We start from the raw sequence: 23940 nt of genomic DNA on the forward strand, positions 1-23940 counted from the left end.
CGCCGTGCCCCGTGACGTCACCCCGGTTACATAAGGGCGGCGGGTGCCGGCGCTCCCCGGCCGTCTGGGCCCGGCCGCCCGCCCGCGCGCCGTGAGGGAGCGCCGCCGGGCCGGGGCCATGGCCGACGGCAACGCCGACTGGATGGGCTCGCTGCCGCCCGCGCTGCGCTCCCTGCCGCTCTCCAACCTCGCCATCCCGGGTAGGGCGGCGGGACGGGGTGTGTGGGGCCGGGGCTGCCCGGGCGGTGGTGGGGGAGTCGCATCGGCCGCGGCGTGGCGTCCCCCGTAATAAAGTGCTGGGTAGAGGCTGGGGCAGGTGCCGGTGCTGAGAGGAGCCCTGACCATCGCAGCAGAGAGCGGAGAGCTTAATCTCCCGCAAATATCGCCGTGAGACGCTAACCATTGACCTGCTGCTTTCACTGCCTGTAGAAAAGGGAGCTGTGACCGCTGGCGGCCCTCCTGAGCCTTTGCAGGTACTTTGAGTAAGGCTGAAGTCGGGTAGGGAGAAAGGCTCGGTTGCGTTGACCCAACAGCTGGAGGCTTATCAAATGGAAGGTCTGCCATTATCAAATGGGGCTCTGAGCAACCTGCTCATGTGAGAAGTGTTCCTGCTCGTGTCAGGGGGCTTGGTCTTCAGGCTACGTGATCTTCAGGCTTCCTCCAACCCAGACCATTTTATGGTATGTATTTTATAGCCTGGTTTACAATAAACTTATAAATGACGAAAACAACAGAAGATCTGGCATTTGCTTAGGCTGATTTTCCATCTGTAAAGGGCAAAAAATGCTCTTCCTTGCAAATGTCCTTAGAGAAGATTTATGGGGTGGTTACTGTAGTTCCTTCCGATGCTGAATGTTACACTCTGGTACAGGTTTGGTTTTAATTTTAATGCTTTAGCTTGTCACTAGCACTTTGGATAGGTGATCTAGCATACATACAGTCCCAAGCTGTGCTTGGGGAGGTTCTGGATGGGCATTAGGAGGAGTTTCTTCGTAGAAAGGGTGTTTAGGCATTGGATGGGGCTGCCCAGGGAGGTTGTGGAGTCCCTGTCCCTGGAGGTCTCTAAGGAAAGACTGAATGTTGTGCTCAGTACTACAGTCCAGCTGGAAAAGGAGGTGGTAGGGCTTAGGTTGTGCTCTGTGATCTCAGCAGAGTTTTCCAGTCTGATTGATTCTGAGTCTATGTGGCAGACATTCAGAGATACTTCTGTACAAACAGAGTAACTTTGTGTCAGAGGGAATTTAACTGCTTTTCTACATGCTCAAATGCCCTTGAAGCGTGTTGAGAAAGGATTGTGCACCTCTTACGCACCGACTGTTGTTTACCTGAATCAGAACAGTTAAAATGCCAGATTTCAATCAAAAATGGTGCCCTTTCCTATCCTGACAGTAGCAAAAACATTTTATGTGACCCTGTTCTATTGAACAGGGACGTGAGACAGAAAGGAAATTTAATGTTCATATAAAATTCAAATGCCAGCAGACTTTGAAACTTCTGGCAAAGAAAGGCTTCTCTGTTTTAGTGAACTAATAAATCAACTTCTTGTAGCCACTTAAAAACTGAAAGCATGCAGAATGTTACAATTTAGATTGCATTGGCTGCAGTGCTGCTGTCACTTTGAAACATCATGCAACCAGTGTTGCAGCAGAGAAACCAAGTAAATGAGTGGTTGTTTCAGTAATGCCATGGTGCTTTTAAAATAGTCAATGCTTTTTATTTTTTTTAAATGCTTGCAGTATATGTTTATTTGTGATCAAGGCTGGTACATCTCCCCACCACTTTCCCATGTATACCTCATGCAACCTGCAAGCAGGCAAAAGATATTTGGGGTAGATTTTTTGCCATTTTTTATTACTATTATTTCAGTCCAGTAATTATTTTGCTTAATTATTTTGCTGGGGTTTTTGGTGTTGTGCTTGACAGAGCAACCTTTTTTGAGAGCTGGGGGGGAATGGGTTTTGAGAGCCAGCAGGATGTGTCCTGGCAGTGTGCAATACACATTGCAGTTGAGGAATCTTTGTAGATGCTGAACAGCAATGGAGACCAGTGTTACCTTCAAAAGAGAGATGAAAGGTCAAATGAGAAGTGGTTTTATCTGTGCTTAATCCCTGTGTGTGCATATGACAGGAGTGGCCTGCTTTTGTCCATCTCACGATACATTTGTTTTCTCCCCTGGAATGATGGATTCAACTGGTTTTGATTTGTGGAGTTTATTTTCCCTCTCCCCCACTCCTCGTCATCCTTTGTACATAGGAACAGAGATAGAGCTCCAGAGGTGGAAACCTTAAAACTTTTTTTAACTTGAAATAAATCAGCACTCAAAATCATGAAACTGTTGCTGCTTTATATTTTTTGCATTTTGAAGAATTGTAGCATTTAAAGAATAATATTTTACCTTTTTTTTAAGAAAATAACAAAATTATGGTATTATGGGGCTACTTAAAGTGAAAGAATTGAAAGCATACACACAAAAGAAACTTCTCAAATTTAATTAATTGTGTACTACTGGGAGTGGGAAACTCCCTTGTATATTGCCCAAGACGTCTTCATAGAGTTGTTCTGCTTCGTTTGTTGCAAACCTTTTGCTTTCAGAGCTGCTTGTTTTCACTGGCTTTAGAAAAGGTTGCTGTGACTTCTGGGGGTCCTTTTAAAGCTACATTATTCTCCGATTCCATGAGCTATTAAATAATGGTGTGAAACATTTTACTTGATGGTAGAGAAGATCATTCTTTCCTCAGGCCTTAGAACCAACTGACAGCAAGCAAATAATGCTGAAGATGGGTATTCACGAGGTATATGGGGTGTTTACATGATTATTTAACACTGCTCAAAATGAAGAGAGACTTTGAAAAAGTTAAGGCCCTTCTCCAAAGCTTGTGTGTGATCAGTTCCCACATTTGGGCTTTCCTGTTGCTGCTGTTGGGAGAAACTCTAGCCAAAATGCTAAACCAGTATAGTCATATGCAGGGAAAAGAGATGAGGTTTCCTGTGCAGCGTCATGAGCAGAGGGACCTTTTGCAATGAAAAATTGCCAAATGTCAAGTAACTAAAACGTCATCAGCTTTACAAGCATGCAATATAGTCAACAAAAATAGCCACTCTCAACAAGTGGTGGTGACCTTGTGTGAAAGTCTAGAGGGTTTTCTCTTAATTATATTCCAATGATCCTCTTTGTATGTGGGTTTAAAAATGAACCCTTAAACATTTTGATTGTGGACGTGACCCTTGGCATGGTATTGTATAGTGCTTGTTTAATTTCAAGCTGGTTTACATTAAAGAATTTTACAAAATCACAATGTGACACATCACTTTCCTTGGTCATCTGTTGATCTGCATCTGCTACTTTTTTATTTCTCCATGTAGAAATAGAACACAGAAATCTGGGATGCTCTCACTGATAAGCTTTCAAAGTGAATCAGCTGTTTAAAGAATTAGCTGCAGAGCCTAGTTGTTCCATGCTTGTACTTGCATCCTAATAGTTGATAGCACCATGGTATGTGCAGTTAGTACTGTTCCATTTGAAATGCTGCAGAAAGTTTTAGGAAGGCAAGTATCTTGTTTACCTTGGTGCTAGAGTCTGAAGTCTCTGCATCTGAAGGTATGGCACCGTTTTCCTGTTTCATCAAACTTTTACATGACTGCTTGTATTAGAACAGGTGAAACACTTATTTTCAGTCTCCACTGTGTGAGGTCATAAGCTCATGCCTTTTGGTTTGAGACAGTAAGGTAGTCTAGCAGATGTTCACTGCCAACTATCAGTGTTTGTTTATTGTGTGTTTCATTAGTCCAGCCTCCAAGGTGCTGGATGGATGTCATGAGGAGAAGAGCAGGCAGTTGTTTTCCTTTGGATCTTGGTAAACATACATTTACTTAATCCTGTCTGGACTATTCCAGCTTTAAATATGTAAGAGCTATGATGTAGCAGGTATACTTGGAGTTTTGGATCAATCTGTATGCCTTGACTGGTTCCCAGTTCTGGTCAGGATAGCTAGCTGTGAGTTTTTCCATGCTGCTGATTTTCTTTCCTTGTCTTCCGGAGAGAACATATGATGGCTTAGGTAGGGATCCACTTCTGCTTGCAGGAGAACCCCAGAGGAGTTACAGGTGTCCTTTCATCAATAACATAAGGTAATCAAAAGTGTCTTCTGTCCCCTGCCTTTTTTTCTCTCCCCCTCCAAATACAAATGAGTGTGTTCCCCAAGCTAACCTGGTGGGAAGATTTTTGTGGTGATGATGGTTTAGAGGGATATTTATTTTTTTTTTAGAAGTGGTTCTTGTCAGAAAAGCTGCTTGCAACAGCTGCACAACAGAGTTGGGCAAGGCCCAGGGTGGGTGCTGGACTGTGTGGATGTCCCAAGGGAACACAAAGGGTAACCTGGTGTGTCATGGTGCTGCAGATGTGGACAGGAAAGAACAACAGGTGGAATGATTGTATGTAGAATAAATGGGTGATTGTTTTCTTTCACATAGTTTGGCTGAAACAAAGGCTATTAATAAAACCTAACCTCAGTTGGGGAACAATTAATTTGAATCTGAACTAAGTTGTTTGATAGAAGTCACTGAAGAAGAGAGCTAAAGATGGAAAATCTGGGAAAAGTAAAAATTATTTACTTAAGCACTTTGAAATGTGATACTAAAAAAAAAACTTACACCAATGGTTTTCTCCTAGAGTGTAAGATTTCTTTTATAAAATTTTGAAGTAAAGTTGTTTTTATTGTATTGTGTTGGTATATCTAAGGCTGATTTGAAACAGTAAGGAACCTTTTGCCACCAGAAGTCAGTTTTTCAGCCACTGGTACTCCTAGAGCCAAATGTTACACTCAGCAGAGTGCTCTGCTGCTGTGGAACATGCAGGCAGGGCAGGCTGCCTTTCCAGGGAGAGGTGGATCAGCTTTTCACCTGTGGTTTCTGATGGTATGCAGGGCTTCCTCTGTCATCTTCTAGTGATCCCAGCTGGTAGTTCTCACTTCCTCAGAATGCATGTGGAAGGCTGCCAGAATCTCATTTCTAAGTCCTGCAGAGCATTGGGAATATGGAGCCATACCTGTCAGCATCAGGTTGGACAGCTGCTGAGGGGTTTCCTGTGGGATGATGGGTTGTAGGTAGCCAGAGCTGACAGAAAAAAATGGGGTTCACAGTTCCAGAAACATTTTTTTTAACAGAGAAAATCATATTGACCTGAATATAGCCAGAACAAGACCATATTGGAGACTCGGAACAGTTGGTTCAATTTGGCTGTTCACTGATCCCCAAGGAGAGATGTCCTTGCTTTTCTAAAATAGTAAATCTTTGCTGTTCCTAACTATAGCATAGTCAAGCTGCCTAATTGCCCCCTATGAAACACTCTTGACTTTCAGCCAACTTTTTAATGTAATAACTTTCCATAGTTTGTTCATGGTAGTGTCATTATGACTAGCCCAAAACTTGCCACAGGACGGTGTGCCACTGTATTTGATTGTAACAGCAACTCTCAAATATTTTTAGAGGCTGTTAAACTATTTGGACTGTTACACTGATGAGAACATTTGATGGAAGTTGTTCCAATATTCCTAAGTAACCAATATTCCTTTTGTATGTCACTCTGTGAGGAACTGGTCTAGCAGGCACTGGGTCTGTGTTGGAGTTCCCCTGAAAAGCCAGATTTAGGATTTCTCTTTTTAAAAAACATCTGTCATCTGTTTAGCCAAAACCAAATTACTCTTGAAATGCTTAAAATTTTTCTTCAGACAGTATACAAAGGTCCTAATCTATTTTTTTTTTTAATCTGGAAAAATTTTCTTCCAGTTACTTGTTAAAATGTGTACCCTAGAGAGGGACTTAAGTCTGTCTGGTAAATGACTCTGGTAAAATGTCTTCAACTTGACTGTTCACTGATCTCCAAGGGGAGATTTAAATGGTAAATGAGTGCAGAACATGCCAAAGTTTTTACTTAAAATAGAGAAAACTAGTCATAATGTTGATATAAATGGCTATTGCTCTTGTTCCATGTTGTGAAATTTGTTTGCCTGCTTTTCCAGCAAAGATGCTAAAAGAGGGAAAAGTACCATGTAATAAAAATTTCTCTAGAGCTTTCTCAGAAGAGAATAAAACCTTGGTCCATTCAGGTTATGAATGGTCACAAAAGAGGAGTTTAGGACTCTAAGCTGAAAGGGTTTTTTTCTTTTTGGGCATGTGGATCCAGTCAGGTTTTGAAATGGTAGAGACGTGGTGTGTCTTTCTTGCATTCCCATTGCAGACAGCTGAGATTGTTGATAAATGGGAATTCATTGCTAAATGACCTTAAATTTCAATGACAATAACTCCAACCAGTGCCAAAAGGATTTCTTCTGGCTGGAAAGAAAAGCAAACTACTCTGTGACATTGTGTCTGACAGTTTTAGGTTGTCTTTAAGCTCTTGCATCCCATTGCAATGCCTGAAAGGGGCAGTGGGGAAAATCAGGGTAGTTCTTGGATAGAGAGGGAGTTTTCCTAAGAGGATTTGGTCTGTACTAGGATTTGTCTTTCTTAATGGAAATGCATTGAGAATATCTAAAGGATTATTATAGGTTTCTTAAAATATACTCATCTCTATAGTTTTAGATAACTGATTATCAGTAGGATGTTTCTTATTTCTGCCTTATCTCCTTTTGCTGGACAAGTTAGTATGAACTATTTGATTTGCTTTTCATTTGTGATGAACTTTTAAGATGTTAATCTTCTAATAAGAAAATCTGGATTGTTAATGACCTGAATCCTGAGGACTTCTAGACTTTGAGAGGCACTTTTGCTTATTCCGTTTCCCCCTCAGTTTTGGCACACATAGGACATCTGCTTTAAAAGAACATTAGTGGGATAGCCTTGACTCTCTAGCACTTAGTTCCTGTGTTTTTGGAACTTGATTACTGTCCTTCTGCCCACCTTGGCTGTGTAATGCCTGCTGTGCTGTGTCACGTGCAGTGGTTTGCAATGTGTGGGGAATGCACTTTGTCTAGTGAGCAAAGCTTGTGCTAAGAAGTTTAGCGTCACTAGAGCTGGGGTGATTCTTTGGTCATAGGTGACCCTGTAATGCATTTAAGGGATGAGTATGTTTTTTTGACCTTGCTTCTTAGCTTCATGTTATGTTAAACATCTGTTTCTTGCAATTTTTGTCCTGTTAGTTTTCTGTTCATGTGAAGATCAATCCAGCTTAGTCAGATCTGTTTAAGCTTACTGACAGCACACTTGTCTGCCCTTGTGCTTTCATGTATTGCTTCTTGGTTGGCCAGATGTATGCAGAAAGTGTCTTGAGCTGCTGCTTCTGACTAGCCCACAGCCTAGCAATATGCTAGGAGACATGCTTGTATCCAAATAAACCAAATAGTTTTTGGAGTGATTGGCAGTGCACAGGTAATGTTCTATGTTGGAAGATCTGTGCTTTGCATGTTGTATAGTCACATGTTTAGTGTTCCATGAAGGTAAATTTACAAGGGCTTGGTGACATGATGCTAATCCCTGTCCCTCTGCTGCAGCTGTATTTGCAGGAAGTATTATGTGGAAACAAAAGATAATACCAAATGAATCATGGAGAATAGAGAATCATAGAATATGCTGAGTTGGAATGGACCCACAGGATCAAGTCCAGCTGCTGGCCCTGCACAGGACACCCTCAAGAATCACACCCTGTGCCTGAGAGCATTGTCCAAACACTCCTTGAACTTGGACAGGCTTGGTACTGTGACCACTTCCCTATTCCAGTGTTTAGCAACGATATGGGTGAAGAACTTTCTCCCAAGATCCAATGTAAGCCTGCTGACTCAGCTTTGGGCTGTTTCCTCGAGTCCTGTCACTGGTCATGAGAGTGAAGAGCTATAGCTGGTATTTGTTGACAGTGGAGGCTTGATAACATTCCGTTGATGACTGTCATTTGTTTCAGCTCCACCATGGGTTACTTTGACTATCTATGATTAAGTAGCATGACAGATAATTACACTGGGAAGTTAGATTTTACTGCAGATGTGATGATAAAAGGCTGCTGTCTAACAATTAGTACAAGGGCTTCAACAAAAAGTCATCCTGAACACTGAAATACAATCTGTTTAACATAAGAATGGAATTGAAAAGTGAGCTATTTAACATACAATTAACTTGAGGAATTAATATAAGCAGAAAAAAAAAAGATGATTAAAGATATGAATCAAATTTAATCCACAGTTGCAATTACTGGGATAAAATTATGAAGTCAATCCATAATTTTAAGTCTTGACATCTGAAAGATACCTATATAATGTTATTCTAACTATAACACAGCCTGTGATAGTTAAATATCTGGGCATTTTATGGTATGTGACTTCTTTCCTTGAAGCTGGCAGTCTTTGTCAGATGAAAGAAATGAAACTGAAATAAAGCTGCCAGTTGATTAGCAGTCACCTAATTTTTGTCTTTGAATGTGCAGTCTCTTTTATGATTAAATGTAATGCTTGGTGCTTCCTGCTGCACATCTTTACCCAGTTGGAGGCAATTGGCAAATCACCATCTCTTCCTGTAGTATTTCCTGTGCCTGACTTGGTTTTGGGAAGGGCTGAGCACCAGACTGATGCCATGTCACTAGGGCAGCTCAGTAAGGTTTGCAGTCTGAACACTAATCTGGTCTCATCTACAGTAAGTCTGTGTCCTTCACATGCAGGAAGGTGTTTTTGAGGCAGTTCAGGCTGGGGTTCTGGCCTCTCCTTACTTAAAGGACGATGAGGACAAAATTTCTTGTTTTTTCTCTGCCTTTTGACTTATCAGTGGGTGAGGTGGAGGTTATAAATACCTAGTCTTGTTAGTTGCTTTGTCCACAATCAACAGGTTTAAGGAATAGCTTTACTGAATAGGGTGTTATTTATATTTAAGTTGTTAATTATCGTGTGAAATGTCACGCTTCAATAATTCTTGAGGTTTTTTTTTTCCACAAGAGAAGTACTCAGCATAATTTGAGGCAATGCTCATTATTTGTGTGGTGGGGAGCAACAGATGGTGAAGGATTTTTTTACAGATGGAGAAGACTACAGTGTATGTTGCTATGAGAGTTTTGTTGTTCTTGCTCTGTCCAGGAACTGCCAGCCTTGCTGCTGTCACTGCGCAGTGTCCAAGTGCCTTCACACATCCTTGTGTTAGATGTGAATTGAGAATCTGCTTAGCAGCTCCTACACTGACCTGAAAAAATGGGGCTGGTCTGCTCCATTCTTGCAGTGTAGGCTTTGCCCTTTGCCTCTGAAGTTTTACAGATTTGGGTTGGTTTAGGTTATGCTTTTTCAGAAAGAAATCATGCTGTATCACATGTATCAGCAACCAGCTTGGCTCCTGACATAGCAACAGAATGGCAAGACTTTTTATGAGTTTAGGGAGAGAGCAAAGGAGAGCAGGGATTATTCTGACATCATGATGCAATCAGCTTAGCATGTACTTAACATCCCAGCTAAGCTATATTAAACGGCAGTGCCTGAGCTGGTAGTGTATCACAGTGATCTTAAATTAAAGAAGGGCCTGGTGGATGATGTGAGTCTTTACCTTGCTGTTACCAGCCTCACAAGTATCCAGTGCTGTTGCTGCAGGGTTTCAGTTTGGGCTTTTTTACTCTTAGCAGAGTCAAAACATTGTGGATCCAGGTTTGGCCTAGATATTGGTGACTGGCCTTTTTAAATAACCACTGAAGATCTAATTGAAATCTGCTGTCCTTCCAGACTCAGTGTTGATCACAGAATGATCGACAGAATTGGTGATGCTCCACTGCCCTCCTTAGAAGGTGATGTGCTACCAACAGTGAAAAGGCAAATATATTTTGCAAATGCTTCAACTCATGTTCTGCTTGGTTATATCTAGGTTTACTTGTTGACTTCAGTGTAGGAGGGAAGCTCCATTTCCTAGGCTTTTAGCAGAGCCATGGGGCAGGAGTTAATAGGATCTTCTCTAACTATAGAAGCATGTCACACATAGTTCAGTGGGCTGTTAAGGAGTGCAGTTTTTAAATTATGTATTGAAAAAGTTGCAATGTGCTGACTTGTTTGGGGGTTTTTTGATATTGCTTTCTAGTGCTAGGCTCTAAATAGAATTTGGTTTGTGATAGTGCAGGGAGAAAATTTGCTCTTTGTATCTTAAAAGCGCCTTGTAAGTGACAAACTACAAAGGAAAGACTTCTGTAGCTGTAAAGTGAATGATCAGAATTAGGAAAATGAGTTGTTTTTTGGTTCAGATTTACTTAGACATTTCTGAGGTGACAACAATATATTAGTGGCCATATAAAATTCTCATTCCTTTGTAAGTCTGAGGGAGCATAATGGTGCAAGTGATTCCTATAGGTCTCAAGGATGCTGCACTGTTAGTTAAAATGAAAATATTTCTTATGTCATTAATTTATGATGTTAAACCATCTTCTACAGTGACCTAAACAGAAGAAAAAATAAAAATTGATAGAATTAAGAACTAGGAAAAAACCAATCAAAAACCACAACCAGATGAAAGATTTTGTGCAGAGTGATTAATTCCAAGGTAGAAGGCAAGCCCCTTGTGATTAAAGTCTACTTTGCAAATATTGTAGAAGCTTGAATGACTCATTCTGCTGTACAGGGAGGTAGATGAAGCTCAAATATCTGTAAACTACAGTTTGAAGCATCATATGGCTTCTGAAATGTCTTTACTAGATGTTTGCTCCTTTTGGGGGGGTTAGATGTTTGGAGATGGAGAAAAAAAAATACCTAGATATCACTCCACAGCTGACAGCCACTGTGTGATGTATTTACTGGGACAGGCGCTAAAGCTGGCATCTTTGGCACTTCACTTCTGTCTAGAAGACTGAATGGAAAGCCATAACAGAGACACACTTTTACAAATGCTGTGAGGAATTCATGGAGAATTGGTCAGAATTAGTTTTAGTGTTCATTTGTAAAGCTTGAAAACTTTACTTTCACACTACCTGCTCAGTGGTTTTAAGCTAGTTGAAATCCATGGAAACAGAGTGCATTTAAGGTTATTGAGAAGTGATGTTTAGTTTATGCAGTCTGTTCTTTCATCTGGATTAAAAATGCCAACAAGATAATCCAATTGCGATCATAATCTTGTTTGTAGCTCTGATCTTGCATCACAGGAAATGCATCAGTGTTCAAGTGAGCACTGGTTCACAAATAAAATGTTTGGATAAAGAAGGCTGTATGAATGCCTCAGATGTTGTCTTGAGGATGAATATGACAAATAGGGATTTTAAAGAGTTGCAGACTGAGAAAGAGGAGGAAATTCAAGAAAAGCATGGTCCTAGAAGCAGGGATGAGCATGCAGGAATGTAAAACCCAGGTGCCAGCAGCATGGTGCCTGGTCACTGTACCCTGTGGCAGCTGGAAAATGAGCTGCTTGGGTAAAGATGCTTTCTCTGCACTTCAGCAAGTGGGTCCACAGGTTGCAGGTGGGATTTGGCTTAAAGGGAAAACTCTTTGCTCTTGTCCTGAAGACAAAGGGTAGCAAGGGCTGTTTGAGCTCCCCATAGTGTTTTTGCTGGCTGGAGCTTCACAAGGAAGATGAGCCTGGAGCAACTACAGCTTCTTGGCTAGATTGCTGGTGCCTGGTGGAAATGATTAGAAACCCCTGGTAAACCCCAGTCTGTGGTGGATCAGCTTCTGACAGTCTTTGCTTTATGCTGTTCTGGTACAGTGCAGACCAAGACACACTGCCTTTTCACTCCTTGTTCTGTTACTGACTTGGCTAAGGTAGGAATATTTCATTGACTCTGAAGCTTTTTTTTTTTTGCATTTTATTACTACGTAGGTTTTTTTCCCCATTTACTACTCTACTGAGTTTTCAATTGGAGGTTTTCCTAATAAGTAAAAATTTTATATTGGAGATGCAGTTTCTCTGCCAAGGTACTGATTGTGTTACAGGAGCTTTTTTGGATGTGCATTATTTTGGTAGGGACTGGTAATTTTGATTGTATTATTTTTTTTGAGTTTGCTGCTCACCCTGCCTCTTGTCACTCAAAAGCATGCCAGGTAAAAGACATGTTCATGAACTTGTTTAACAGGAGTTTAGTATCTCTCCACACTAACTGTGATGTGTTCAATTGTTCCACCTCCAAGTCCAGCCAGTCATTGCCCACTGGTCAAACTACTAATCATTTATCTGCCATCTCAGGGCTAAAGTGAGATGTGCTGGTGAGGCAGGTGCAGATCCCTCAATCCATTATGTGGATAAAGATACCTGTTCCAAGATGTTTGGTGTATAAGGTTACAGTTGGACTTACCAGGTAGAAATAAAGTCTCAGATTCTTAAAATTAATCTGGAGTCTAATCCTAAATCAGTCATAGGCCAGGCTCTGAGAAAACTGTGGGAGTTGATTTCTAGTTTGTAAAGAAAGGAATGAAGGAAGTTTAGAAGGAAGTTTCCCTTTACCACAAATGTTTGTTCTGTGGTGATCAGAGAGCATTGAAATTCAGAGCTTGTGCAAGAAAGCAGTTCAAACTGAGAAGTTTAAGCTTAGCTCTTGTTATACTATCAGGGCAAAGTAAGGTGTAAAGGATGGTTTGAAAGACTGACATGTGAGCATAACACTTCTGCACCCCTGTCATACATGTAGGACTTGGTTCAGTTTTCAGGGCACGCAGGTATATGTGTTCTGGGAGAATCAGTTTTTCTAAAATTATTTTTTCTTGGCTTTTTTTTCTAGGATCACATGATTCTTTCAGCTACTGGGTTGATGAGAAATCTCCTGTGGGACCAGACCAAGCAAAAGCCATCAAACGTTTGGCCAGAATTTCCTTGGTTAGAAAGATCATGAAGAAATGGTCAGTTACTCAAAATTTGACTTTCAAAGAGCAGTTGGAAGGTGGGATCCGCTACTTTGATCTTCGTGTATCTTCCAAACCCGGGGAAATAGGACAAGAGATTTACTTCATACATGGCTTGTTTGGCATCAAAGTATGGGATGGGCTGAAGGAGATGAACAGTTTTCTTGAGCAGCACCCCAAGGAAGTAATCTTCTTGGATTTCAATCATTTCTATGCCATGGATGACAGCCATCACCGCTTCTTGATCAACAGGATCCACTCAGCATTTGAATCCAAACTTTGTTGTGTTGAATGTGTAGAATATGTGACATTACTGTACATGTGGGAGAAGAAACACCAGGTAGGGAAAGGATGTTTAATATTTTTCAAACCCAAATTGTTAAGATTTTAAAGAGACAAGCTGGGTGTAGCTCCCACTCACAGGTATTGGACCAAGGATGCTGCTGATGGTCAAGTTAAAGCCCACTAGGGCCTCATCTACGTAGTGTGCATATTTTTCTCCCTTTATATGCTGCTGTGTATCCCCTCATCCATGGTGTGGCCAGTCTGTCCTGCTCCAAACACATGTGTCAAATAATTAAACTATAGTGTCCTTGGAGCCTTGTGCTCCTCACAAATGGTTTTCCCTTCTGGGAGGGTGTTGAGATGAAAAACGAGGGATGGGACCACAGTGCTATTTAAGATGATTTATTGCTCAAGTAAGCCAGATAAGATACTGGTCTCGAAGGTGTGAGATTTGGAGAGGAGCAACAAGTCAGCCATAGCTCAAGGTAGGCATGGGTTTCTTCTTCACACAGCAATATATAACATTTTGGTCCAATAAACAGTTAACACAAAACTTGTTTCTACTTAATAGCCCATCACCTTTGCTTAATTCTGCTGCACTGCATCTGTCTTCTAGCCAATGAACTGAGAGGTCACGTACCCACACACACCTCTATTACAGCTTCCAGATCCTTGGCCTACTCTATAAGTCACATTATTACAGCTTAAACTTCTCACTATTTTATCTAATACAATTTCTTACCTGCTTAAGGCATATTCTTACTTAAAATTATAGGAATGTAAGTTTATAATTTTTCTACTTAATGTTTGTGTATCTTTATCACTACATTAACTCAAGCTCTTTGTAAGGCTGCAGATTGAACCCTTCAGCATCTGTGGAAGTTTCTATTTTTCCATTTCTCACAGAAGGGCATGTAGTGCAGACTTCTGTTGGTGAGGGTTTGATTAACTGTTGTCATTGTGGCCAGTGTGGTGCATATAAGCTTTAGCATGACCAAAGGTATGGACTGAATTTCTTACCTCCTCTGCAGCCATCCAGATCTTCAGAGGTGAGGTTAATGCCTCTTCTCTGTGCTAACTGCTCCTCTAGGTACACAAAAACTGAGAACAGAAAAGGGTTTCAGCAGCAGCATGTAATCCTTAAACTGGAAATGAGGCTTTGAGGAATCATTCTGAACTGGTGCTGTCAATGCTAAGGTTCAAGATGAATCTCTTGTAAATGTGGGTGTTTGTAAAAAGCTCTGTGCTGTAGAGAAGCACCTTACAAGGTATTAACTTTGGATTTGACGGTTTTGCTGACAGAAGGACTGGCTTTGGTTTCTCGTGCAGGAAGTATGAGCATGATGCCAGTATGTCAGTCGTGTGCCAATCAGCCCAGCACACTTTACCCTCTTAGTAGGAGGTAATCAGAAGATGGCAAGACTGCTAAAATCCTTAACTTCAAGTACAGATACAGTATTTTCTGGCAGTAAGAAGTTGCAATGCATTTAAGCTGAGCTCTTTAAATGACAGAGGCAACTTGTCATTTTAAACTGATGACTTGTAAAGCCTGAAGCAGTCCTGTCCTCAAAGCAGAACAAAATCATCTCCATCTCCTTTGGCAGTAGTGCAACAAATATACTAACACTCCTGACTAAAGAGCAACTTCCTTTTGTTTGGTTCTCTTCACTGCTATGCTAGCTGCAGCAGTACTATATGAACATAAACTAATGCGGCAGTCTGTTCAAATAAAAATTCAGTAATTTAATTTTTGTTTTGTTTCTTGTTTGTTCTGTTAGGTTCTTATATTTTACCACCACCCTTTGTATCAGGAATATCCCTTCCTGTGGCCAGGTAATAAAATGCCAGCACCGTGGGCTAATACAACTAATGTGCACAAACTGCTACAGTTCCTGGAGACCACACTTGGGGAGCGAAGTCGTTACGGGACTTTCCACGTATCTCAAGCAATTCTCACACCTCGAGTGAAAACAATTGCATGGCATCTAATTCGTGGTCTGAAGAACACCCTTGTTCTTAGGTAAGGACTTGTCTTGATTTTCTCAGTTCTTTATTTAACATGTCTCATGTTGAAAGAGGCACTGAGCAAGCAAGAAATTAGGAGATGTTTGCTTAGGCCTGCTGAAAGCATGCCGTTTTGCTCCATACTGTTGTTCATGAGCAATAGTTGCAGTCATTAAAAATAGAGTTATTGCAAATAATAAAGTAATGTGTTTCCTGGTAATTGGAACTTTTTCTGAATGTGATGTGATTTTGTAAAATGTAGGATAGATGTGTGGCTTCAAACCAATAATTCATTTCAAACTTGCTGAAGTTGACTTTAGGGGGGTGAAAAGAGCTTGTGCCACAGAGGAAAATTGCTTATTTCTGGACTTAGTTTTGCATTTGTCCACACAAATGTTTCAGTAACTTCAGTAATGACCAGAGGTATATGACCATGGGCAGTATTTTACCTTGTATTTTTAAGGGGCAAGAGGATAGTTTTCCAAAAATTAAATTCACATTTGACTTTTTTTTAATACCACTGTATTAAAATTGTACAGTTAATTTTCCTATGAGTAAGGTCACTGTAAGAGGGTTTTGCTTTGATCAGCACAGGGTGCCAGTGATTTTTAATAGTGTTAACAGCATGACCAGGAGAGTTTCATATGATTTATTTTATGGAATTATCAACTTGTAGCTCGTTTGCTAAAAATTACCAGAACTGTAAAAGTCCTCTTGGATATTAGGAAGAAATTCTTTACTGTGAGAGTGGTGAGGCCCTGGTACAGGTTGCCTAGAGAACTTGTGGATGTCCCATTCCCTGGAAGTGTTCAAGGCCACGCTGGGTCAGGCTCTGAGCAACCTGGTCTTGTGGAAGGTGTCCCTGCAAGCGGCAGGGGCTGTAGGACTGCGATGATATTTAAGGTCCTTTCCAGCCCAGGCCCTCGGTGATTCTGTGAATAAGAAAATCGGCGGTTCGGTATAAATCGCGGGATTTCCAGTCCCGTTCCTGTTTAGAGGCGTCGGTCGGGCACAGTCCCGGTGAGTCCCGGTGAGTCCCGGTGAGTCCCGGTGAGTCCCGGTGAGTCCCGGTGAGTCCCGCTGCTCTGGGCGGCGCTCGGCACCAGGTGGCGCTGGGGGCCCGCGAGTGCGGGGTCCTGCGGGCCGGCAGCGCCGAGGCGGGCGGGACTCCTGGGCCAAAGCTACCAAAGGATCGCTGCGTTCCGGGGAATGGGCGAGCAGCTCCGTTTCGAGGGATTCCTGGCACAGATCTGTGCTCTAAGCCACTGTGTTAGCGGGAAGCCTGCCTTCAGTTCATCCCTTTCCCTCGTCTTTACCACTTGTTTGCGATTAAACCACAAGTTGCAAATAGGTTCTGCTGTTTGCATAAGCACAACTACTTGTGTAGTCATTTGCACAAGCTAGCTGATATGCAAATCTGTCACACAGTTTTATGTAGATGCCTGCCTTCTTGTAGGAAAATTGTGCCCTCAATTTGAATATTTAAGTGTTCTTGAGCTCTGCTAAAGGAGACTTGCAACAAGTGACACTTACCTGGCTGAAGTCTGTTGCATCCCTTGGCAGCAATTATGCCTTCACTCATAGTTCTTCATATTTTTTTTTAATTGTCCTGATGCAGCAGGAGTGGTGTGTCTTTAAGTTTTTTGGGTTTTTTTTTCTCTTCATCATCCTGTTAGCTAATTTTCTAGCCTACCATCTTGTCAAATAATGTATATATGTTACAGCACTAATCTAAACAATGCTAACATAGTCATTTGTGTCAACTGCTGAAAAGCATGGCGTTTCATCTTAGAGTGCAAGAAAACTAGTGTAGATTTCTGACTTGCACCGTGTCCAAGAAATTACTTGATATTTTTCTCATGGTAGAATTTCTAATTTGATTTGACTCAGTTCCTGACACACCTCTCCTTTATCCAGTTACAGTGATGTATAGCAGGATGTTCAACCCCTATGGAGGTTCATTCTAGGTTTGGATTCCCTGACCCCATTGCTCTGAGTGGGTCTGGAGGCTGGAGAGAGTTTGGGAGAAATGCAGTGTGCTGCCTCCAACAACTTTTTTACCTGCCCACCCTGAGGCAGAGAAGGGCAAGGGAGCATCTTGGGCCAGGTATAACCTTGCTTTGTGTTACACTGGTCTGCTGTGAAATTGAGAGTTTGCCATAAGGTGTGCTTGGGTGAAAACAAACCACAGTGGAGAAAAGTTGCAGTGCAGTGTTAAATCCTGAAGCACAGACTGCCCAGTGAATATAGAGGGTTTTTGTATGCCTGCTAGTTTGGATTGTTGACTGACCATATACCTGATAAATAGCCAATGACCAAATGCTGTGTTAAGCACTCATCAGCCAGTTGAATTTAGGGTGACAGCCAGGCTCTGATCACAAATATGAGATAATATATTTTGTAAACAGCATGTTGTGCTTGAAATTAGAGTATGTATAGAAAAGTGCCTCTTCTTTCTTCTTTTTTTAATTTATTTATTTTAATTTTCTTTGTTTCAATTTCTTTAGGAACCTGCCCATGATTTTGAATTGGGTGAAAGCACAGAAGCCTGGTGTTATGGGTGTTAACATAATTACATCAGACTTTGTGGAGCTGGTTGACTTCGCTGCTACAGTTATTGCATTGAACGACCTCCTTTTGGAAGACGATGAATCTGCAACTTAAATCCTGATTGCTGTGTCCCACTTGTGCTCCTTAGTGGACATCTTTGAACTATGCTAAATGTTTTACTTGTCAAGTGAAACCTATTGTAATCTCTTTATGAAAAAATGTTTCCTAGAGGAAACGTGGTGAAACATCGCATACAGCCAGGTCCTTTCTCCTAGAGTGGTGTGGACCTGAGTGAGCTGAGTGCTGTGTGAGTGCTGCTGTGTCAGTCTGTCTGTCTGTGAGTGCTCTGTTTGGCTGAGCTGTGCACACATCTGCTGCTGACAGGGGCTGGCCTCTGGAGCAGATGTACCCCATTGTGGTGCACATCTCCCTGGTGACGGCGTGCCCAGCGCGCCTGTGTATCCGTCCTGCCCGCTTCCCATGGCCAGGGCTCGCTCCGGGGATCGCTGCTGATCCCATGGCAGCGTGGCCAAGCTGGCATTGTTCCTGAGCCACCTCTGGCATAGCTGGGCTCAGCTGGAGGCTGCTGCTCTGTTCATTACGCTGTTTTAGACGCTACCTCTGACTTACTTGAAGAGACAATACTGCTGTTGTTCAGGTGGAAGCTGCTAATGCTGCATTAAATATCAAAACTGTCCTTTGGGCCTGAGAGGTGAAGGCTTGGCACAATCTTTCTTCTCAACCTCTGTTTTACTTTATTATTTCAATACATTAATTGCAACAGTGTTTAAGTGTATTTTTTTGGCCTTAATTTGGAGAATATTTCAGTCTTATTTTGCGGATTATAACTCAAGTCTGAATTCCTGTTTCCTGTGACATATAGGAAACTTTCATTTTCCTGAATTCCTGGGACATTTAGGAAACTACGGCATAACCTTTCTCTTTTACCTGTTGGTAACCTGTTGGTTACTTGGGGTTTTTTAGTCCATCAAACTTTTCTCTCACCCAGGCAGCTCTCCTCTGGAAGGAGATGGGCCAAGTAGGGGCTTGCTTGATATTCAGAGAACTGTACCTGACAGGGACTGCTCCAAGCCCAAATATTGGATCACTGTGATTTGTGATGGGACAGTGAATTCTGCAGTCAGACCTGAAAATTGTGCTTGTAGACAGAGAGCCACACCTATTAAGGGAGAAATTTCTCCAGCCTTCACCTGCTTGTGAGAGAGTAAGCAATAATCACACAAGTACAGGCTGATGTTAGTACTGCTTCTTTCTTTAGTCATACTTATTTTTGTGCTGGTTCACAATGAAATGTGACTGTGTATGTTTGAGCCAATGGTCAAACATATGTTGGTACTTATCAGCACTTAATTTACTAGCTGATAATATCCTATGGTCTGATTTACCTTCATTGTTTTATTTTTTTTAAAAATGCACAAAAGGGACTGATTAGCAGATACTTCTCTGCTCAATCATCTTCCTGAAACAACTATTGGTGCACTAATTATCTGGTGATTATGAATTTGTATTTATCTCCAAGCTTATTTATTATAGAATGGATTGTCTTTATACGTATTTAATTCAAAGGAAAAATTTATCTCCAGGTTTATTATTTATTTTGATGTTTTATCCTGTATCTGCCATTATGGTCTGACAGCTGTGAAAAATCCCAGCTTTCTTGTCACAACTCAGGAGAAATGTAAAGGTTTGCAAATCTTCCATGTGAACCTTGGCCGAGTTCAGAGCAGACTGTAATCTGATTTATCTGTTGTTTGCCTGGCTTTCATTAGAGTTCCTTGAATTTTTTTAACTGAATCGTTTCTCTAAGGGAGTTGGGGGTGGGGGCAGTGCTGTCACACACTGTCTTTCTCCTTTCCACTTGTGTCTCAGTGATAAAGGGACTAGTCCCAAAAATCAGGGTTTGGGAGCTATGTTCAAATTTGTTTTAATACTTCCTTTTAAAACCACAGCAGAAGGTTTTTATTGAATTTGGTGCTTTTCTTCTTGTTGATGAAGCCATCAGAACCTTTTTTGAACAGTTCTGTTCAGTCTGCAAGGTTATTTAAAATACCTGGATTTTCCTTAGCTGACTTTTTTGTTTATTTTACTACTACTTTACTCATGGCCCCAACTGAAACTCCATGTGGATTTGGTTTTGGTGGTTTCCTTCTGCAAATTGTCTTGGTGCTCAGAGCTCAGCTGGGTGTTAACACCAAAGTTGTGGGTTTGTTCCCAGTATGGGCCATTCATTTAAGAGCTGGATTCATTGCCCTTATGGGTTCCTTCCAGCTCACAATATTCTGTGATTCTCTAACTTGGCTTGAATACCAGTGAGGCAGAAATAATACTTTGCAAGGTTCCCTGCAGAACTGGAAGAGAAAGGTGAAGTGAGTATGGTGTTTGTACGTGACCCTTAATTTATTTTCTACTATATATATATGTGCCTCAAAAGAGATTTGGCTTAGCCAATATTTGTATTGTGTGTGCACAGTAATGACTTATTAGTCCTTCTGCTGTATTTGTTTAAATAGATATGGGATGGGCTCAGGGCTTTGGTTAGATGTTTTTAAATGCACTCTCAGAAGTTTAACATACTTGCTGCTAGTTCACACCTGAAACATGCTGGGTGTCAAGAATGTTAGCAGAGGGAAAAGAAATGGAAAATAGATTTAGTACTAATGGTTAAGTATATGGGGAAGGGAAACATTTCTGTAAGTTTGGCCTGTCAGAAGAGACTTGAGTGTCATTTCAGAGCAGGGCTTGGTGGTGTGTTTCCAGTGTGAGCAACCTGACAGTCCTAAATGGTGAGTTGGGCAGTTGGCAGGTGACACTTGTCTATGACATGACATCTCCCTTGGCTTCCTACTCTGGGCAGCTTTCATGCTGGTGTTTAGAATTGGTCCTAGGGTTGTCCGAAACCACCCTAAGCAATATGAACTGCCTTTCATCTATTCTGTTACACAGAGAAAAGCTATCCATATAATGGGCTTATCTTGCTTACTCAACACCAAAACATATCCAGACTTCCTCATGCTTTGCAAAATTGAGCTCATCCGGGCTTGGACTTTGGGCTGTGGATTCCATTTTCCAGCGTTACAAAATTAAAAGGTGAGCTAGGCAGGAAGGGAGGATCAAGGAAATAGGGCAGTAGTTTGCATCCAGTGCCCACATGGAAGGTGTGGCAATGCTTAGCCCAGTTCTGGGCAGCAGAATAGAGCAGGTCTGGCAGGTGAGTGACAGCACTGCAGCTCACACTTGCTTGGCCAAGTCTGGCCCCTGAGATCAGCAAATAACAGCCTGCAAGGTCAGCTTGAGGAGAATAAAGATGTGTGTGAGCACAGGAGAAGGTGGGGGGGTTCTTACAGTTGATGTAGATGCTCATCTGGTGTATACAGTGGTTTTAGTCTTGCTTGTATATCCCCAAAGCACTAGAGTTCACTTTTAAGCGGGCTGGGAAGAAAACCTCCCCAGAGGAATTGTTCTGACCCCTTGACCATTTGGTAGGTTCTGGGAGAGGAGAAGCCAGAAAATGAGCAGCTGCTTGAGGCAAAGCACTTAAACTGTGTATTCTTGAATAATTGCACATATAGTTTGTTATTACAGATTCAGGTTAGTTATAGACTGTTTTATGACTTGTTTCCCTTCCTGGTGTACTGTCCCTGAATGCTAAGCACACTGGTGGCATTCCTCTTCTCACACTGATTGCTGCTATGTGCCATTTAAGGGCATATTTGAGGCACAGTAGACCTCTGTGTGTATCCCTGATGGGAAGTAGTAGATGTTTGTTGTGGAGCATCTATGAGTTTTTAGCCTCTTACTGTGTCCCACAGGTGAAAACAAAAAGCAGGTAGTACTAGATGTTGCACACTGACAATCATTTGGCTTTTACTTGGGGCCTACTGTCACAATGTACTGAACTGCATAGGGAAATGGTGGAGTCACCATCTGTGGAAGTGTTCAAAAATGTGTGGATATGGCACTTGAGGATATAGTGTAGTAATGAAAACACCACTGATGGACTTGATGGTCTTGGAGGTCTTGCCCAGCCTTAACAATTCTGTGATTCAGAATACAAATGCTGCAAAAAGGCCCATATTCTGTTAAACAGCCTCTTTGAAGAAAAGAATATTAGGGAAATGGTGTCTTTGCTCCTAGCACGTGCTGGGTTTTGCTGTTGTTGGTACTGACTTAACTGAATGTTGGAGTTTAAAAAGCACCTGAACTGTAAGGTGCCTTTTAAACTCCACTTTTGAGCGGGGGTTTTGTCTCAAACAGGAGCAGGGCTTCTGCCAAGATGCTCATCTATTCTCATCTACTAAGCCTTTGGAAATACTTTATTTGCATACCTGTCTCAGGTGTCAAGAGTTCATTGATACATCATTTAGCAGACCAGGGTTTGGGACATAGAGGACATGGATATTTTGATTTGGAATTGGGTTACTTACGCAAGTCTGAGCATGTGTGACTTGAGGTTTACTTGAATATGCAGTATTTAATATGACATTCATATGCTGTTTTCATAAGACTTTCATCTTGACTTGAACACATAGCTCCCAGTCCCTAATGAGCAAACTTTTTGGTTAGAGGACCATTGTTTGGGACAAAACTACAGGTAAATTTTCAATGCTTGTTAAAGCACAGAGAAATTGTCTAATGTGGGGAACAGAACTGACTCAAAAAATTATTTGAATTATTGATCAAGTGCAAATGCAGTCCTTTTGGCAATGAAAAATAAGACTTTTTTCTTCTTTGACAAATTCTTACTCCAGCTTTGGTTTTTAGCTCAACAGATGGGTAGAAGAGCCAGAGCATATGGTGAAGAGCAAATAAATCTTATGCTAAGGACATGTATGTAGAACTAACTGTGGTAAGAGTATGGTGATTTACTTAATGACACCTTTAGTGGTAATCCTATCAGCTCTTTGGTTTAGGTTGTTAAATCAGTCTCTGTTTTGCATTAAAAATAATAAGTCCCACTAATTCAATACATCTGTTCTGTTGAAGTGTGTTTACTTCTGTATGCATATTTATTTCTTTACAAGTCTCACCAAGTAAACTGTTAATTGTAGGGACTGGAATAGGAATGTCAACTTTAGAACTGTGTGCTGAATCTGCTTATGTTTTATATCCCTGAATATTTATGCATTGTGCGTTGTCCATTTAAACAGTACTTACCCTTTGTTAGACCTGTCATACCATCTATATAGAACTGCAGTGTATTCTTAATTTTGAAGGAAGTGCTGATCAGCACATCCTATATAAAAATAATTTAGATGGTTCTTTGATTTTTCTCAATGTCAAATGTATTTTCCAGATTATTTTTTTTTTAATTTATACTCTGAAGGGTGCAGAGGAGACCAGGTGAAGGGGAGTTAGCAATTCTCAGTATTTATTTTGTGCAGTCTGTCTTTTGTCAGTTTGTGCTTTCCCCACCTGTCTGATTCAGTTTTGTGAAACCAGGATGCCTCATCTGCAGTCTCAGCTGCAGATAAATTTGGGGTTTACATCTGTTTCTTCTGCTTTATATCATTGGAGGTTTTAATCCTGAAAATAATAAAAATAAAACTTGAACTAATCATCTTTGCTGTGTGTTCTGTACTGCTGACTGTTTTGATACATGATGATTACATTGTGAGTCAGCTAACATCAGTTGAGCTCGGTAGATTCTCTGGTGCAGAATGGTGTCATTGAAGGTTGGTGGGGGGTTTTTGTGAGGTGCTGCATCTTGCTGCACTTGTGTCCCCTGAGTAGGCAGACCCAGACAACATCCTTATTTTTAGGATGTGCTGACAACTTCTCAGTGCAAGTAGTAGTGCAAAGTGATTAGAAATCAGTGTGTGCTTGCACTTGTGTGTACACACAGCTAACATCTTTGCCTGACTGCACTGGGACAAAAGCATGGCCAAAATCCATGGATCCAGTTCTGTCCTGGAAGGCAAGTACAACCTCTGTGCAGCCTCTACTGCTGTAATACAGGTGGTGAAGCTCCATTGTAATGCCTGATCAGGAAACAAAGCATTGTTAATGATTCCTAGAGCGTGTACTAATGTCGCACGTTTGTAACCCAGTGAGATCAAACACACCCTTCTTTTGGATTGTTTTCAGTGTGCATGTGTTGGAAATGTGGGAGTACTGGGGGTGGGGAGAGGGAGAGAATGCATGGTCCTGCTTCCCTCATAGTTTTAGACAGTGGTAACTGAGGAGGAGCTATCTGTAGATATTTTTTTTTTTCAATCCCAAAGTTAGAGCTGGGAATTCTGAGTTTAATCACTACCTGTTGTCTCAGACCTCGAAGTAGGTGTTTGCAAACCAGCCTTCATTAGCAGTGACTCAC

At 41.4% G+C, this 23940-nt stretch overlaps 1 protein-coding gene across 2 annotated transcripts; it reads left to right on the forward strand.

Moving 5' to 3' along the window:
• The first annotated feature begins 11 nt into the window (after positions 1 to 11).
• On the forward strand, positions 12 to 23181 carry PLCXD2 (phosphatidylinositol specific phospholipase C X domain containing 2). Of its 2 annotated transcripts, none has more exons than XM_023943254.2 (4): positions 12 to 200; positions 12647 to 13107; positions 14831 to 15072; positions 17564 to 23181. In XM_023943254.2, the coding sequence occupies exons 1-4, from the start codon at positions 119 to 121 to the stop codon at positions 17718 to 17720; spliced, it is 942 nt and encodes a 313-aa protein (XP_023799022.2). In that variant the 5' UTR covers positions 12 to 118; the 3' UTR covers positions 17721 to 23181. The 2 variants fall into 2 exon arrangements, with proteins under 2 accessions (XP_023799022.2, XP_086739412.1); XM_086883286.1 differs by lacking the exon at positions 17564 to 23181 and adding an exon at positions 16974 to 17163 and having other exon boundaries at positions 39 to 200.
• The last annotated feature ends 759 nt before the right edge of the window (positions 23182 to 23940 follow it).

Source organism: Cyanistes caeruleus, chromosome 3 (genome assembly GCF_971803275.1).
Source record: "Cyanistes caeruleus chromosome 3, bCyaCae1.hap1.1, whole genome shotgun sequence".
NCBI lineage: Eukaryota > Metazoa > Chordata > Aves > Passeriformes > Paridae > Cyanistes > Cyanistes caeruleus.

Coding starts and splice junctions, on each gene's coding strand:
- PLCXD2 (XM_023943254.2), top strand. CDS start 119: ATGGCCGACGGCAACGCCGACTGGATGGGCTCGCTGCCGCCCGCGCTG. Junction 13,108..14,830: donor TGTGGGAGAAGAAACACCAG/GTAGGGAAAGGA, acceptor TTGTTCTGTTAG/GTTCTTATATTTTACCACCA. Junction 15,073..17,563: donor AAGAACACCCTTGTTCTTAG/GTAAGGACTTGT, acceptor CAATTTCTTTAG/GAACCTGCCCATGATTTTGA.